The 16,883-nt window shown below is 49.1% G+C and overlaps 1 protein-coding gene across 13 annotated transcripts in view; it reads left to right on the top strand.

The window, feature by feature from the left end:
- Nucleotides 1-6,998, top strand: part of TRAK1 (trafficking kinesin protein 1) — a 154,787-nt gene extending 147,789 nt beyond the window's left edge. For 12 of the 13 annotated variants that reach the window (XM_069560722.1, XM_069560726.1, XM_069560727.1 and 9 more), the window contains 2 exons: nucleotides 1,024-1,126; nucleotides 4,139-6,998. In XM_069560722.1, the coding sequence (XP_069416823.1) occupies nucleotides 1,024-1,126; nucleotides 4,139-4,937 (902 nt within the window). In that variant the 3' untranslated portion in view covers nucleotides 4,938-6,998. Of the gene's footprint in view, nucleotides 1-1,023; nucleotides 1,127-1,909; nucleotides 2,001-4,138 lie in introns of all 13 variants that reach the window. The other variant, XM_069560731.1, reaches the window with a different exon arrangement.
- Nucleotides 6,999-16,883: the final 9,885 nt, after the last annotated feature.

The raw sequence follows: 16,883 nt of genomic DNA on the forward strand, positions 1-16,883 counted from the left end.
GAGGTCTCTGGGGGCTGAGAGGCTGCAGGGGTAGAGCTGGTGGGGAGGAGGGGGGATGATCCTAGACCTCACCATGCATGCTATTGGGAGCAGCATCTTTTTTTTCCTTTCATTTTTTCCTTTTACATTTGAGTTATGAATGAGGATGACCTCTACAATCATGATGTCTCCTGTAGACTCTATTCCTACTTCTCACCTGCGGTTTTCTGATGCATGGTCCTAAAGCTTCTGTGATTTACTTTGCTCCGGATCCTAGTCTTCAGCTGCCTTAACAACTCTTTGGAGCTTTCAAAGGAAATAAGTTGAGGACAACTTACTCATTTTCATCATAAACCAGCCATCCTAGAAATGGCAAGAAAGCAGCTCAGGGGCACTGATGCTGCTTATAGTGCTGTGTGCCAGCCCAGCCCTGGCAGAGAGTCTGGGCCCTGGGACTCTTGCCAGCAACGTTGTTGCTGAGGCAGCTGAGGCCCCATCTCCCTCCCTGCCGACCACAGATAGGCAGTAGTGGAGCCAGCTTCCTCGAGCCCCTTTTTGTGTAAACTGAAAAGGGAGCCCATGAGCCTTGCCCTGTTTCTAGGTGCAAGTGCCCCTCCCTGCTCTGCACCTCTCCCTCCCCTTGGCAGAGCTTGGCACCTATCTGCCAATGAAAAAAGTAAAGCAACAAAAGAAGGAAGCCGGTTCAAATCTCTGAGGAGGGAACCCAAATTTACCCCCAAAGGCTCTTTGGCCCTGCAAACTGGATCCACTACTGGCCAAAGAACGCTGATGGGAAACCCTGTCTGGATTGGGTTGGAAGCTGGAATTCGATGCTCTGCATGCCAGTGCTCAAAAGTGTGGTTGTTTTTGAGGGACCACCTTCGATCCAGAACATTCACGTTTCACCTTCCTCGCCCAGATCCAGTTTACAAGGTAGCTCATCGCTTCTTGCATCTGTCGAGGGCCATGCGGGACTCTGACTTTTCTCGTGGGAGTACTTGGATGCAAGGACTATATTTTGTTCCTCCCCTCCCCCCAATTTAGCCCACCACCCTGGGAAGTGCATGTCACAGACCAACTCCACCTTCACCTTCACCACCTGCCGCATCCTGCATCCTTCAGACGAGCTCACGCGGGTCACACCAAGGTAAGGGACCCAGCTGCGGGGTGGGCAGGGTGGGGTGAGATGGGAACACTCCCTGCCAGACTTAATGTCAAGGAAAGCTGAAGCAGAAAGAGGGTTGTTCAAAACCAACTCCAGCCAGTGGAAGCATCTCTCACCTGTTCAAGTCCCATCTCTTTTTTCAAATCAAGACCCCTATTGATTCATATCCAGCACAGAATAGAGAGACCTGGACCCACTTTAAGTTGCCTTCTTCTTGGCCATGAAAGATTCTTAGGCCCTGCCTCAACCAGCTGAAGTTCAGGGCACTACCGCAGGCTCTAAGGCCAAGTCTGTTGGCTTTTTGCCCCCAAATTTGCCAGTAGAACACGTTCTTTCACAGAATGGAGTTACTGAACCCTGTGGTAGCCCTTATGCCTCTGGAAATGGCCCCAGGAACCATGCATGCATCACAGCCACACTGTAACAACTGAAATGATGAAACTTGAACAGAGTCACATGCTTGGTGTGGTCCATTTCCCTTGGGTGCCTCCAAGAAGTTGGCACCATCTGACGAGAGGACTTGTATGGCCTTGGCGGGGTCGGGGGAAGGGTCTGCTTGACTGGATTTCAGGCCTCCCAGAGCTTCTGGTGAAAGGGAAAACGGTCTCCCGCAACATGGTGGTATGACCCCCCTCAGCCATTTTCTCTGTGGTGCGAGGTGCCAGGGTGAGTGGAAAGTATCTCACAAGAGGGAGGCGAATTGGGCCAGCTCAGAGGGAGCAGCCACCCCAAGGAGCACCTTCAACTATGAATAATTCTCCACAGGTCATGTGAGGAGGACGACGAGGCAGCCCCAGGCCCTGTTGAGCTGAGAGCAGATGTAGGGCAGAGAGTGAGCCCACGGGCAAGGCAGGGGGTGAGCACGCCGCCAGCAGGGCCTGCCTGGCAGGGCCCTGTGCAGGAGCTGTGTGTGCACGTGTGGCCGCCGCTAACCCGTGACATGGGCGTGGACGTGTCTCTGTGGTTGTGCCTGGCTAATTCGGCCTTGACAACAGATACCCCTAACCTGTCTAAACACCCAAGTCAAGCCAAGTGCCAACACTAATACAGGTCTAACCAAAGTTCTTACCGGAAGGGGATCTCTAAATTTTAGCTTGTCTCCATCTCCCTTCCTGTCTCTGGAGAACCTGGCTTCCCCATCCCCCAGCTTTATGTTTGAAGAGATTGTGTTGAAAAGCAATGGACAGAGCTTCCCCTTGGGAGAGGCTGGTGCCCTGGCACTCTTCTGATGGTAGCTGTAGGACTCAACACTGCACCCCGGCCTTCTTCTCTAAGTCCTTACGGCCTCATCAGGGATGAAAAAGCCTGAGAAGTAAGTAGCAGGAGAAGGCTTTTTGCCTGAGTTTGAAAGAATGGCAGCCTGAAACAAAAATGGAAAATCTCTCTAGAAGTGATTCTGTGACCAAGTACAGATTTTTTTTTTTTTGCCCTCGATTGCTTGTAGATCAGTTTTGTAGAAATCCGCCTGTGCCTTTTGAAGACCCACTTTTTAGGCTTCAGGATCTGCTGTGGTTTCTAATCCTGTGTTCCTCTGAGTGGTCCCCACCCACCAGCATCCCCTCTCCCGAGCTTGTGTGAGACGGGCCTATTCTGGGTTCCTCACCATGTATAGGCCGACCAGCGGTGAGGTCACCTGAGTGTGGAGCCAAATGACGCCGCAGCTTGTACTTGGCTTTTGACCTGTCCTCCCACAGGAGGGGTCCCTGCTCCACTCATTCTGGGGATCTGCCCCAGAGCCTGTCCCCTTCCTCCCCTTTCCCTATGTTGGTGCTTTGTCCAAGGTATGTGGCCCGTCCCTTGCCAGGCTGGGGAGAGAGGGCTCTATCCCCCTGTTCCTGGGGACCACCCAGCTGCCTGTTCCCAGGGGCACTCGAAGCCCCTGCTGTATCCTTAGGTAGGTGCCAGGGCAGATCTTATGAGACTGTCAGGAGGGATGTTTCTGTGCCCCTCAGCTGCTCATCCAGCAACAGCTTAGGGCCTCCGTGCCTGGGGTCGGGGGGTGCCTCACTCCATCCCTGTAGCAGTTGTGTGAAGAGGGACTCTTCTGGTTTCCAGGCAGACAGCAATGCATTTCCCACAGCTGCCCTTTTTTTATACTTTCTGCCCTGACTCTCCTGACTGCTGAATCCCAGCTTCTACAATATAGTGGGCCCTCAGTCATATATAAGTGGACAGAGGAATCTCTCTACTTTCCTATAGTAACCAGGTTGCACCACCCAGTGGGCCTTTTTCTAGGTGGCTCTTTAGATGAAGGTCTGATGATACATGACATGGCTCCATCTGTTCCCCTGTCTCCACTCATCAAGGTGGACGTAGCACCCATGGGAAGAGTACTGAAGGGCAGCAGGGAGCAGAGGAAACAGTCCTGTAGTGGGAGTTAGGAGCCTGGGATCTGCTGCTGACTTGATGTGCACCTTCCAGCCTCAGTCTCCCCATTACCCAGGGGCCCTCTACCAACGTGTCCCACTTGCTTCAGCCACACCCAGAATCAACTCTCATACCCCAGAGCCCTGGTTAACATGGGTACCTGGAAGGAGTGCAGGAATTTGAGGGAATTGGTAGAGACAGAGCGCCTCTCTGCTGCAGGGCTTTCTGTCTTATCTTTGGGGTCATTCAGACTTGGGTTCAAATCCAGAATCTTCCACTGAGTAGCTGAGTGTGACGTTGAGTAAGTCACCTAATCTGAGCCTAATTTCCTCACTTGCAAAGGCAACAGTTGTATTCACCCTCTAGGGCTGAGAGAAGGGAATCACGTGCAGCTTCTTGTTGATGTAAACCTCCCCCGCCCAACCACCCCGATTCAGAGACTCCACGGCCTCTACAGATGAGAGGGAGGATCAGACATGAAAAGAGGCATCCAGGGAGCCTGGGTTGGAGGAGTCCCCTCAGTATGTCCCAGGCCTGCCCTTCGTCCCTTCAGGAGGCTGACCCAGACCCTTTCCTTGGTTCTCCTGGGCATTTTCTGATCAACGACCTGTTGTGTTTTCTTATCAGCCTTAACTCGGCCCCAACTCCGGCTTGTGGCAGCGCCAGCCACTTGAAATCCACACCAGTGGCCACGCCATGCACTCCCCGGAGACTGAGCCTGGCCGAATCCTTCACTAACGTCCGTGAGTCCACGACCACCATGAGCACGTCCCTGGGGCTGGTGTGGCTGCTGAAGGAGCGGGGCATTTCTGCGGCTGTGTATGACCCCCAGAGCTGGGACAGGGCCGGTCGGGGCACCCTCCTGCACTCCTATACCCCCAGGATGGCTGTGATTCCCTCCACACCACCAAACTCACCTATGCAGACGCCCACATCTTCTCCACCTTCCTTTGAGTTCAAGTGCACAAGCCCTCCCTACGACAACTTCCTGGCTTCCAAGCCAGCCAGCTCCATCCTGAGGGAGGTGAGGGAGAAGAAGGCAGTCCGGAGCAGTGAAAGCCAGACCGACGTGTCTGTCTCCAACCTCAACCTCGTGGACAAAGTCAGGAGGTTTGGCGTGGCCAAAGTGGTGAACTCAGGGCGAGCCCACGTCCCCACCTTGACTGAGGACCAAGGACCTCTCCTCTGTGGGCCCCCAGGCCCTGCGCAGGCCCTTGTCCCAAGAGGCCTGGTACCCGAAGGCCTGCCCCTCGGATGCCCCACCGTCACCAGTGCCATCGGTGGGCTCCAGCTCAACAGCGGCATCCGACGGAACCGCAGCTTCCCCACCATGGTGGGGTCCAGCATGCAGATGAAAGCCCCTGTGACGCTCACCTCGGGCATCTTGATGGGTGCTAAGCTCCCCAAACAAACTAGCTTACGGTGAGGCTGGGAAGAGGCCCTTCCCCTAGAGGAGACCAGGCTGGCTCCCACCTCCCTCTCCTCCCCGTGCCCTGAGCACACTCCCTCTGCCCTCCTCTGTCCATCCCCTCCTGAGCTAGACAAATCAACCTCGTGCCTAATGGGGGCAGAGTGGAGACTCTGTAAAATGTGTACATAGGACTTGGAGACCTGTATCCGCCCTGCCCTTCCTTCAGATCCTGCAGGAAACGCCCCAGCAGGGACATCACTCTCTTGAGGACCTAGCCTATGCTGGTGGGCGAGGGCAGGAGCAGCCGGGTGTCTTTCCTTCTTCTTTCCTTTGAGAAGCACTGAAACCCCCAAGTGTGTTCTTTCTTATCCCATGGATAGGAAACCAGTGAATTTGTGGCTGCCTGCCAGAGCCACACATCCTGAGCTGTCAGGTGGCACAGTGGTTCTGCCACGCCGGCGTCACTGGGCACCTCACCTCTCCCGCCCCGTAAGAGCGTAAGGGGCCTCCGTCCGCAGCCACGTGCAGTTGCCGTAGCTTTCACGATGGAAGAGTTAGTTGTTCTTTCTTTCTGGGGTCCCAGCTTCTTTAAGACCTTCACTGCTCGGCCCCAACGGACGGTTGCTTCTTTTTTTTGACCTGTGACTTTTTCTTCTTATGCCTTCAATGCGAAGTCATCCTTCCATGTTTTGTAATCCACTGTCAGGCCAGATGTCTGACCTGAAAGAGAATGTATTTACACTCCTGCACCATTTGGCAGCCCCTGTGTGTTCTGTGTGATTTACTTTTTCCGTTTTGGTTTTTTTTTTTAATATATGCAGGGGAGTAATGGTACTAGATGGGAAGTCGCAGTAAAATGTTCTCTCTATGGTTCTGTGACACCAAAATACAAGTTTCAGACACACCAAGCAGCTAGTGAGATAGCAGCTTATTTCTGGGACCCAGTGTCACAACCAGTTGATTAAGACCAGACCCAATGTGACTTTAACAATAGGACCTTAAGGAAAAGGGATCGGGAGAGAGGTGGTAAATGAACCTTGTCAACAGTGAAAGAGTAGAAACACAGCCAAAGGTAACACCAAACCAGTTCACGGAGAAACAAGGCTTTGGTGGTCCGTTGTTTCTGGTCTTTACTCTAGACCCGACACCCTTGAGCATATTCTCCCACCTGTGGTCTTCTGCTGCAGCCATTCGATACCCACGTGTTTCGCCCTCTTGTTTCAGAAGAGTGGTCCTAGAAAAGCCCTTCATATCCTTGTGCCACTTTCCATCCTTAGGAAAAGGTAGAGGTGTTGTGAGAAGAACCATGAACAAACAGGGAGCCTGGTCCCATCCCTGTCATCCACTAAGTTTCAAACTTTTATTTATTATTTGTGTGTGCTATATTTTAAACAAACGTTCTCTGTCCTATCCAGCTTGGTCACAGTGTGTCTGTGGCTTTCCAGTCCAAGCAGATCATTTATTTATTCTCAGCTGGGGACTGTACATCACGGTGCTCTGTGGCCATTTGTTCCAGATGTTTATGGAAGGATAACATCTTATGCAAGTAAAATCATCATTTTGCAGCCCCCATTCCCTTTTTCTCCCACCTGCTTGGCAAAGATGTATCCTTCAACTGAGTGAGTGTGAACTTTTGTCCACAGAAGATACTTTGAGAAAGTTCCCAGGAGCAAGCTTCAGTCCCATGATTTCAGACTATTTATTCTCTGACCACGAGGGTGTTTGTTAATTATGTTTTCAACTCTCCTCTCTGTGGTATGTGTGCACTCACTGCACGGAACTTATATCTTTTTATTTGAATGTATTTTAAAGCAGTAGGTAGAATAACAAAGGAATATGAAAACCATGGACGGAATGGACCATTTTATGTATTCAGAGAGAGGAGCTACTCATCATCACAAAGGAAATACCCGTGTAAAATTCAGCAATTCAGAGGTTGCAGTATTTAGTATAGTTAATAAATGATCAACATTGTGCAACCACTACCAAAAAGTGTATCGTAATGCATCCAAAATCAACAATAAAATTTTATTTGCTGATGAATACCAATAAAATAAGTTCAAATGATGGAAACCACACTGTTATTGATTTGTATTTTGTTCTTTTCATCGAGGAGTTGATATCTGAAAGACGGGAGGGATTCAGCTCTTGGGGGAACTTAAATGAAAGACATATACTTCGGTTGTATCCCACCTTTCTTTTAATGTAATACTTTCCATTAGATAAACTTCTAGTCAGAGCTGGAAGCGCTCTCTCACTTTTCAGGGCTGTATACTACTCTACCGTGGGTCCGTGCCCACTGTGAATACATACACACCCCCATGAACCTTTAAGTTAATTCTAAACTTTCACTACCACAACACTGAAATGAAAAAATATTGCGTATATGTAATTTTCCACATACATGAACTTACCTATAGGATAAATTCCCAAACAGATGTTGTCAAATTGCCTTCCATAGGACTTGGTTGAGATTTAAAAACCAAGGACAGTGGAGGATCACTAGATGGAGAAGAAAATGTCAAAAAACTTACTGTCATTTTAATGTGTGGAAGCAGTGAAGTAACCCAAGCAAGCATAGTGTTGGTGGTTTCAGTGGCATGGATTTCAATCAAGTGCTGCCATTTAGTAGTCCTGTGAACTTGGTAAGCCACTTCTGTTTGGGTCCTCCATTTTTTTAACCTGTAAATGGGAAATCCCTTAGGTTACTGAGCTGAGGAAATATATTTTGAACATCTATGATGGACCAGACACTGTTCAAGGTAGTGGGGACATGGTGATAAGTGGTCGACTTCTCTCATGGAGCATACATACAATCTTTCAACAGCAAAGAGATGACCAAACATGGCATAATAAGGGCTTAGAGAGAACTGAAATAGGCTGATCTGAGGGACTAGGTGGCTGCTTTGGGCAGTCGGGTAAGGCCTGTCCAAGGAGGTGGTATTTGAATTGACCATGTGAGCTCTGGCACAGGAGCATTAGTGCAGAGAGAGCAGCTGCTACAAAGGCTCAAAGGTAGGAACGCACTTGGTGTGTTTGAGGATTAGAGAGCAGATCTGTGTGTCTGTGTGCCAGTAAATAAGGGGTGAGTGGTTATGATAGAGAAACCAGTGTTCATCAAATTGTCCCATGTGATGCCAATGTTTCCGAGCCACTTTGCAGTGGTCAGGGCACCGGATTATTTCTGGCCAGTGGGCTGTGAGCAGAGAAAAGGCCACTCATGATTTTTCCTCTCTTGCTCTAAATTCAAGCATTGAAATGGTAGTGTCACAAGTTGGTGGAGCTATCATCATCCTGGGTCTCCAAGGACCCATGAGACCTGCCCTCCCACGTTTGACATATGCTCTGAAGGAGAAACCAACTTTCGTTGTCAAGCCAGTGAGGTTTTAAGGTGCTTCATCAGAAACCTTGGAGCTAGGGCCCAGGTATGTTTCACTAAGCCCTCCAGGTGATCCTGGGGCTCACTAAGCTCTGAGAACCACTGTGCCAGATCAGGCAGAGTTTGATTGGGTGTCCTGCCATGAAGGGGCCTCTGTCTCAGAGGCCCAGGGAGGCCAGGCAGCTGTAGCTATAGCCACCATGCTTGAAGGGGAGAGAGAGGGAATGAGTTAATCTACCGACTGGTGCAGGAAGCCTCTGAGACAAGGTGACCCTGCATCTGGGTTTCCAGGATGAGTAGGATTTGCCAAGTGGGGAAGGCATTCCAAACAGAGAGTAAAGGTATGGAGGAAGGATGGGAAAAGGAACCTAGAATGCATACTTCTAAGTAGAAAGGTGAATAGAAGGACAATAGAGTTAGAGAAACCACTATTTTGTGAAACTAATTTATTTAGACAACAGTGGATGTTAAAACCATTGGGTAAGACAGGATAAATACAGTGGGTATATGCCTCCCACAAGCTGGAATGAAAGCTGGTCACAGAACTTAGATGCTTTATGAGGAGAAGTTGGTGGAGGTAGAAAGTTATGAATTACCTGAACTGACTGGGAGATCATAATAGGGATTAAGTTAAAAAAAATTTTTTTTTAATTAAATTTTTGCACATTTGGGCTCCTGGCTGGAAAACAGTATATCCTAGGAGGATTTATTTTCTTTGGCCTGTAGAGGGCACTTGGAGACAGCAGAACCTGAAGGAACCTGCCCTGATGGTCCAATCCTAAAATCAGATGGGTATGCGTTTCCCTGAAAAGTATCGATAATTCAAGGCAGGCAACTGTCCTAGTAGAAATATTGACGAAAGTCATGAGGCCAGGTGAACTGAAGGGAGGCATTCATAAACCAAGGGATGGCATACACACAGGTTTAGGGTATTAGTGAAAAAATTGAGCACAGGATGAGGAAGAAACCACCCCAAATAGCCTCTTGCCACTCCCAGGAGACACAGGAATGCATTTTTTAAAAAGCAGTTTACAAAAAACTATTCTATATTAGGGTATTTCCATCTTTTGAAATGAACCCACCCCCTTTTAATATATCTTTCTTTTAAAATAATTTTTTATTCTTTGTTACTGAATCCAGGGTTGGGGTAAGTACTTGTTCAGTGGTACTTAGGATCTCACCACATGAAATCCCAAGGTTCAGGCTGAGCAAACTCTGAAGTTCCAAAGAACTGAAAACCAGAGAGGGAAAGCAGGGCCTTCAGCTTAAACCAGCAACATGGAGACTCAGCAGTGCCTTGAGCAGACGTGAAAGATCTCGGGAAAGAAAGCAAGATGATTACCTGAGAAAGCCTAGTCTGAGAGACACACTGTGCTACCTTAAGGAGCCTGAATTTGAAATGAGACACAGCCCCACCTCAGGGAGACCCACTCTGAGGGAAAAGGCAGCCCTGACTTCAGGAGGTCAAGTCTGATAGGAGGATAGACCTTTATCAGGGGCTTCCTGGGTGGCATAGTGGTGAAGAATCCACCTGCTAATGAGGGAGACACAGGATTAATCTCTGGGTCGGGAAGATCCTGTGGAGTAGATGATGGTAACCCACACCAGTATTCTTGCCTGGAAAATTCCAAGAACAGAGGAGCCTGCTGGCTACAGTCCATGGTGTCACAAAGAGCTGGACACAACTGAGCAACTGAACCCACACGTAGGAACCCCAAACTGAGGAAACAGAGCCCTGCCCTTGAGGAACCTCAGTGAAGGGGAGTACAGCACTCCTTCGAGGAGACCGAAAATGAAGGGAGACACAACCCTGAATCGAAGAGCCTAAGTTTGAGGGGAGACACAGATCTGCCTCAAGGAGACCACTTTGAGGAAACCCAGCCTTGCCCTTGAGGACCCACAGACAGGGGGAGATAGATAGCTCCTTCAGGGAACCCAAATCTGAGGGGAGACAGCCCTGCAGCAAGGAGTGTGAAGCAGGGGGAAAATAGTCTTGCCTTCAGGAAGTCCCATTCTAAGAATGGAGCCCCATTCTAAGATGCAGTTGTTCCTCAGGGAGCCCCACCACAAGGAAATACATCCTGCCCTTGAGAATCTACAGTGAGTGGGAGACACGGCACTCCCTCAGGGACCCAGAATCTGAGGGGAAACACAGTCCTGCTCTCTAAGAACCACAGTCCAAGGAGGAGATACAGTCTTGCTCAGGGAGCTCCATACTAAGGGGAAATGCAATCCTGATTTCAGGGAGCCTAAATCTGAGGGCAGACACAGTCCTACCTGCAGGGAGCACTACTATAAGGAAACACAGCCCTGCTCTCAAAGAACCATAGTCTGAGGAGAGTCTGGCTCAGGGAGCCCCACTCTGAGGGAAAACACAACACCAACTTCAGGGAGACCCAGTCTGTGGAGAGATACAGCCCTGCCCTTGAGGATCACAGTGAGGGGAAGATATAGATTTCCATCAGGGAATTCAAATCTGAGGGGAGACACAGCCTTGCCTTCAGGGAGCCCCATTAAGAGGAGGGGATATAGCCCTTCCACAGCCAGAATCTGAGTGAAACACCCCTACCCTCAGGAAGTCCACATCTGAGGGGAGACAACTCTGTCCTTGAGAAGCCACAGTGAGGGGAAATCTAGCAATCCTTCAGGAAACTGGAAGGGAATGCATGCCCTACCTCAGGGAACCCCACTGTTGTGAAATACAGTCCTGCTCTCAAAGGGCCATAGTCCAGGGGGGAGATACAGCCCTCAGGAGCCCCACCCTGAAAAAGCAGTCTTGACCTCAAAGAAACCCAGTCTGAGAGGGAGACGCAGAGCCTAATACTGAGGTTAGAAACAGTTCTGCCTCAGGGATCCCACTTTGAGCCCTGAGCTTGAGGAGCCACAGTGAGGGGGAGACATAGAATTCCCTCAGGGACCTGGAATCTGAGGGGAAATACAGCCCTGCCTCAGGGAGGATGAATCTAAGGGAAACACAGCCTTGACTTCAGGGAGCCCCAGTCTGAGAGGAGAAACAGATCTGCCTGAGGGAACTCGAATCTGAGGGGAGATACATCCTGTCTTCAGGGAGCCCCATTCTGAAGGGAATTCAAGCCCTTCCTCAGAGAGCCCAAATCTGAGAGAAACACAGCTCTTCCTTCAGGGAGTTCCAAGCGCTGAGAGGAGAGACTGCTTTACCTCAGGGAGTTTCACTGTGAGGAAATCTCCACCCTCCTCTCCAAGAGACAGAGTCTGAGTGAGATACAGTCCTGCTTCAGGGAGCTCACTCTGAGGAAACTCAGCCCTGCCCTTGAGAAGCTACAGTGAGGGAAGATATAATGATCCTTCAGGAAACTGGAAAGGGAGACACTGCCATACCTCAAGGAGCCTAACCGTTGTGAAAGATAGTCCTGCTTTCAAAGAGACGCAAATCTGGGAGGGAGACACAGACCTGCCACACACCTCAATACTGAGATCAGAAACAGCCCTGCCTCAGGGAGCCCACTCTGACCAAACACAGCCCTGAGCTTGAGGAGTAAGAGGAGTGAGTGTGCCTTCAGGGAAACTGAATCTGAGGCGAGACACAGCGCTGCCTTCAGGGACACGCAGTCTGAGGGGAGACACAGCCCTGCATGAGGGAACTTGAATCTGAGGGGAGATACAGTCTTGCCTTCAGAAATCCCTATTCTGAAGGGAGATAAAACTCTTCCTCAAAGAGCCCAAATCTGAGGGAAATACAGCTCTTCCTTCAGGGAGCCCCAAGCTGAGAGGAGAGACCGCTATACCTCAGGGAGCTTCACTGTGAGGTAAACTCAGCCCTGCTTTCCAAGAGTCACAGTCTAGTGGAATATATAGCTCTGCCTCAGGGAGGGCAAATCTGAGGGTTAAAACAGCCTTGCCTTCAGGGCGCCCCATTCTGAGTGGAGATACAGCTCTTCCTCAGAGAGCCCAAAATTGAGGGAAACACACACCTACCCTCAGGGATCCCCAAGCTGAGGAAACACAACCCTGCTTTCAAGGAGCCACAGTCTTACGGGGAGATACAGCCCTGCTTCCAAAATCTTAAGTCTGAGGGAAGCGGCTCTTCTTCAGGAAGCCCCAGTCTGAGGGAAGATGCAATAGTGCCTCGGGGAGCTTCAGTCTGAGGAAACACAGCTCTGCCCTTGAGGAGACACAGGGAGGGGGAGATACAGCGTTCCCCCACAGGGGTCACTTGCTGGTTTCATTCTCTCACTGCCTTCACAGGGGTTCAACCGTCAGTACAGGAACTCAGATCACGCCAGTCGCGAGGCACTTGGCCAAGAGAAAATACCACCAAGACTTCTTCCAGCCCAGTGTGATCACAGAAAGAGCCCTGCCTCAGGAAACCACTCTCAGTCACACAGCACTTGGACTTCCCTGGTGGTCCAGTGGTTAAGAATCCACCTGCCAGTGCATGGGACACGGGAAGATCTCCTGTGCCAGTGTGCCACAGGTACTGAGCGCCCCGGCCCGGGTGCCTCCCACTAGAGCCGCCGCTCGGTGATGAGAAGCCAGGTGCTCCTCAAGGGAGAGTAGCAGGTCGGCTCTCTGCAGCTAGAGAAAGCCTGAGCGCAGCAACGAAGACCTAACACAGCCAAAATAGTAATAATAAATAAATTAGTTAATTAAGACAAGAACACAGGACAGTCTGAGGGAGAGACATAACCCTGTTTCAGGGTGCCTCACTATGAGGAAAAACAGCCCCACTTTTGAAGAGCCAGTCTGAAGAGATACAGCCCTGCCTCAGAAACTCCAAGTCTGAGGGGAGCAGCTGTTTGTCAGGAAGCCCCAGTCTGAGGGAAGATACAGCCCTGCCTTAGAAAGCTTCAGTCTGAGGAAACACAGCTCTGCCCTTGAGGAGACATAGGAAGGGGGGAGATACAGCATTCCCTCAGGGTCGCTCGCTGCTTTCACTCTTTCAGTGCCCTCACAGGTGTTCAACCGGTAGTGCTGGAACTAAGATCCCGCAAGATGCGAGGGGCATGGTCAAAAGAAAAAAAAAAAAAAAACAAAACGCCAAGACTGCTGGGATCCCAGTGTGATAACAGAAACAGCCCTGCCTCTGGAAACCACTCTCAGTCACACAGCTCTTGGACTTCCTGATGGTCCAATGGTTAAGAATCCACCTGCCAATTCAGGAGACACAGGAACATCTCACTGTCAGGTGCCACAAGTACTGAGCATCAGCCCCCTCCCTATCCCAGAATCACGGCGCGGCTATGGGAAGCCTCATGTCCGCAACAGTGAGTAGCACCCCCGCTCTCTGCAACTAGAGAAAGCCCCGGCAACAAAGACCCAGTGCAGCCAACATAATAATAATAAATAGATTAGTTATTTAAAAAAAAAGAAGAAAAAAACCCAGCACAGTCTGAGGAGAGACACAGCCTTGTTTCAGGGTGCTTCCTATGAGGAGAACAGAAACACAGCCCTGTTCTTGAAGAGCCACTGTCTGAGGGCAAGATACAGCCCTGCCTCAGAGAGCTCACACTGAAGAAACACAACCCTGTCCTTGAGAACCACAGTAGGCAGGAGATAACAGCCTTCCTTCACAAAACCAGAAAATAAAGGGAGACACAGCCCTCCTTAGGGAGCCCCAGTCTGAGGGAAGGCACAGGGCAAGGCAGAATTCAACAGGGTTTTCTAGGGGCAGGCAACTGCAGTACTGGGGGCCATTGGTAGCAGAGACCCACAAGTGCAGGCCAATGTCTAACGACCTTATTCAGAAGAGAAAAGCCAGAGAGGTGTTTTCTCCCAAGCCCCCCAGTACATAAATCCTTGGTCTTCCCAGGGACTTCTGTTTGTCACCTGTGACACCAAGTAGACTAGCAGAATAACAGCAACAGCATGCACGTGACTCCTCACTCTCCCGGTTACCTAACTTCCAGCCACCGGTGGTGTTCATCACCCTTGGGTCCCTAGTCTGTGAGAAGCTATTGCCTTGTGTGCTCAGCTGTATGAGTGGCTGACCCACCACAGAAATGGTTGTTTGGCTCGGGAACTGGGTTGGAAGATCCTTTCATTTGCATCAGCTGATGCCCAATCTCTGGCCCCCCTCTGAGGCTGCTGTCAAGGCCAGAGTTCTGACCAGCACATTACACAGGGGTGAAGACAAGGGGCTTACCCAGGTGTCAAATCCCTGGGACTTTAAGAACATGTATTGTGGTACTTCTCAACCCTTAATGGTGAAGGATCAGTTGGTTGCTTTTATTTTTCAAACTGATCTGTCATGGGCCAGTATTTTTGTAATGTGCAACAATGATAAGTTACAGAAAAAAATAAAATTAAATAACCCAAAATGCAAGACCAACTTCTTAATTACTAGACTCAACAGACATTAAATTACATTTCTAAAGTACATTACATGCACTCAATGGAACTTAGCATTTTTACTAATTTGGAATTGTTTTTCATTTCAGTTTTCCTCCACTCAAATCTGGAAAGCATGAGCTGCTCACTAATTAGAGGTAACCATGGTTACCAACTTGTCTTCAAAATACATTTAAGAGTTCCTTTTTTTCCTTGAGTTTAATTCTACAAAAATAATTTGTCAGTGGCTCTTGTTCCCTTTTCAGTTTCATTGAGTGATTTTCCAAACCCTTGAGCCTTTTGGCAGTCATATTAAAAGTTCCAATATTAAGATTTTTAAAAAATCACCCATTCTTAGAATAAACAGTCCGGGGCCCTGATTTATCTAGTTTTGAAACTTCAGCTGACTGGGAGGGTTAACTAGCAGGTTGGCAAAGAAATGGGCCTGAATTCTGCAGATTTCAGTGTGACTTTCTACAGAGAGGAGCTGGCAACCGCAGGAGTGGTTTTTTAAAAAAAACTGTCCACTTGAGGGCATTGTAATCTTCTGTAGGGGAGGAATGGATGCCCAGTTCTTCAGTTCACTAAGTTACTAAGTATAAAGAAATTCACTGATACCTGATTTGCTGCTGTGGTGATTAGATGTCCCTTTGAGACTGGCTCCAAGGGCAGCTGCCCAGCTGTCCTGCGCCTTAATTCAGCCAGCTCTGCTGCTCTGTTCTATCCCATCCTTTGATTATTATTAGTATCTGCCATAATTCCTGAAGCACTGTACTGTGATTTTGTGAATCTCCCACTGGAGCTCTTGGTTGCTGTACCTGCCACATCAGCATAGTGCCTGACACAAAAGTGTGCTTCCATACATATTGTTGGGCCAGCGAAGGGCTTATAACAGTACACACAAGGTGATAAAGAGAGCAGTTGAATCCTTTTCAGAATGGAACTTGGAAAAAGATCAAACAATGTGAGTCACTCTGGCTACAGTCCCAAAGTGTTAGGGCAGGAAAGGCTTGAACTCTTGCCAATTCTGCCTGTTTCTATGTGCCCAGATCAGCATGTGAGCCATGGGAATGAAAAGGTAGAAAAGTTGCTAGTCTTGGAGCTTGATTAGATATAATATTCCACTTGTCAGAAACTTCTTGTGCTGTCTTGAGATTTTTCCAAACCAGAAGGCTCTTAGGAGTTATAGTAAAGTATTCAGAATTAAGATAATAAAATAAAATAAGCCACCCAATCTTAGAGAATACCCTGATGGCATGAGTGACTGGGTTTTTCAATTTCATCACATCTTGAGACAATATTTCATCAAGCTCCTAGAGTTCCATTAGAAACTACCAGATCCTGGTGGTCAAAGAGGATGCAGGAGCAGGCCTGGAAGACTGTGTGGGGGACTTTTCTTGAACTTAACATAACCTAGGACTAAAAGTGCAGTCTGGGGCACAGCAAACCCATCTCCAGGAGATATCCCTTAGTTCTGGCTCAAGGAATAAAAAAGGGAATTCCTAATGGCCAGAGAGTATAAATATTTCTTGTTCTTCTTTTCTTCTCTTTCATGCCACAGCCCCCTGGCAAACACATAGGCACAGTGGTAACAGTCAGTCATGAGCCTGGCCACGGCCAAAACTGAGGAAGAGGCAACTGGCTCTTGGATAGGAGTAGTTATGATCTCAAGAGGGTCTCATCAACCCCTATTGCTTTTTTTCACTCACCGTTCTTCTGTTACTCAGACTTGAACATGGGCCCAAATATGAGAGTGTGTGGCAGAACAGTATAACCAGAGCCAAGTTTTTGGGTGGAGGACCAAAAAGGAGAGTCCCAGGAAACTGGAAAGTTCTGGGGAGATTGTAGAGAGGGAGAGAATAGCTCAGGAAGGCAACCCCATATAGTTGTTCCTTCATGAACTACAGGCCTCGACCCCAAGCCATGCATGCTTGGATCTGGTCCTAATTGGCATATCAAAGACTGAGAACTAAAGTAACACGTAGACTACCATCTACTTCCCAGACCGTCACTGGGCAGTGTCCAACTGATATGGAACCAAAATGCAGTGTTCCTTGTAAAGTGAATTAACCACTTTCTTTTCAGTGTCTGTCTCCTTTGGGGCTTCATGTCCTATTGCATCAGGCCACCTGGGCCTTTGCTGGATAAAACCCAGGTCCCTTTTCTCTGATCATCGACTGCAGGGATTCATCCTTCGGTCCCATACATCAGGAATCTCTCCTTGAACTTTCTGAAGACTAAAGGACCTTTTGCCATTTGTAGACACAGAGAACGAG

Source organism: Ovis canadensis, chromosome 19 (assembly GCF_042477335.2).
Source record: "Ovis canadensis isolate MfBH-ARS-UI-01 breed Bighorn chromosome 19, ARS-UI_OviCan_v2, whole genome shotgun sequence".
NCBI classification, from domain to species: domain Eukaryota; kingdom Metazoa; phylum Chordata; class Mammalia; order Artiodactyla; family Bovidae; genus Ovis; species Ovis canadensis.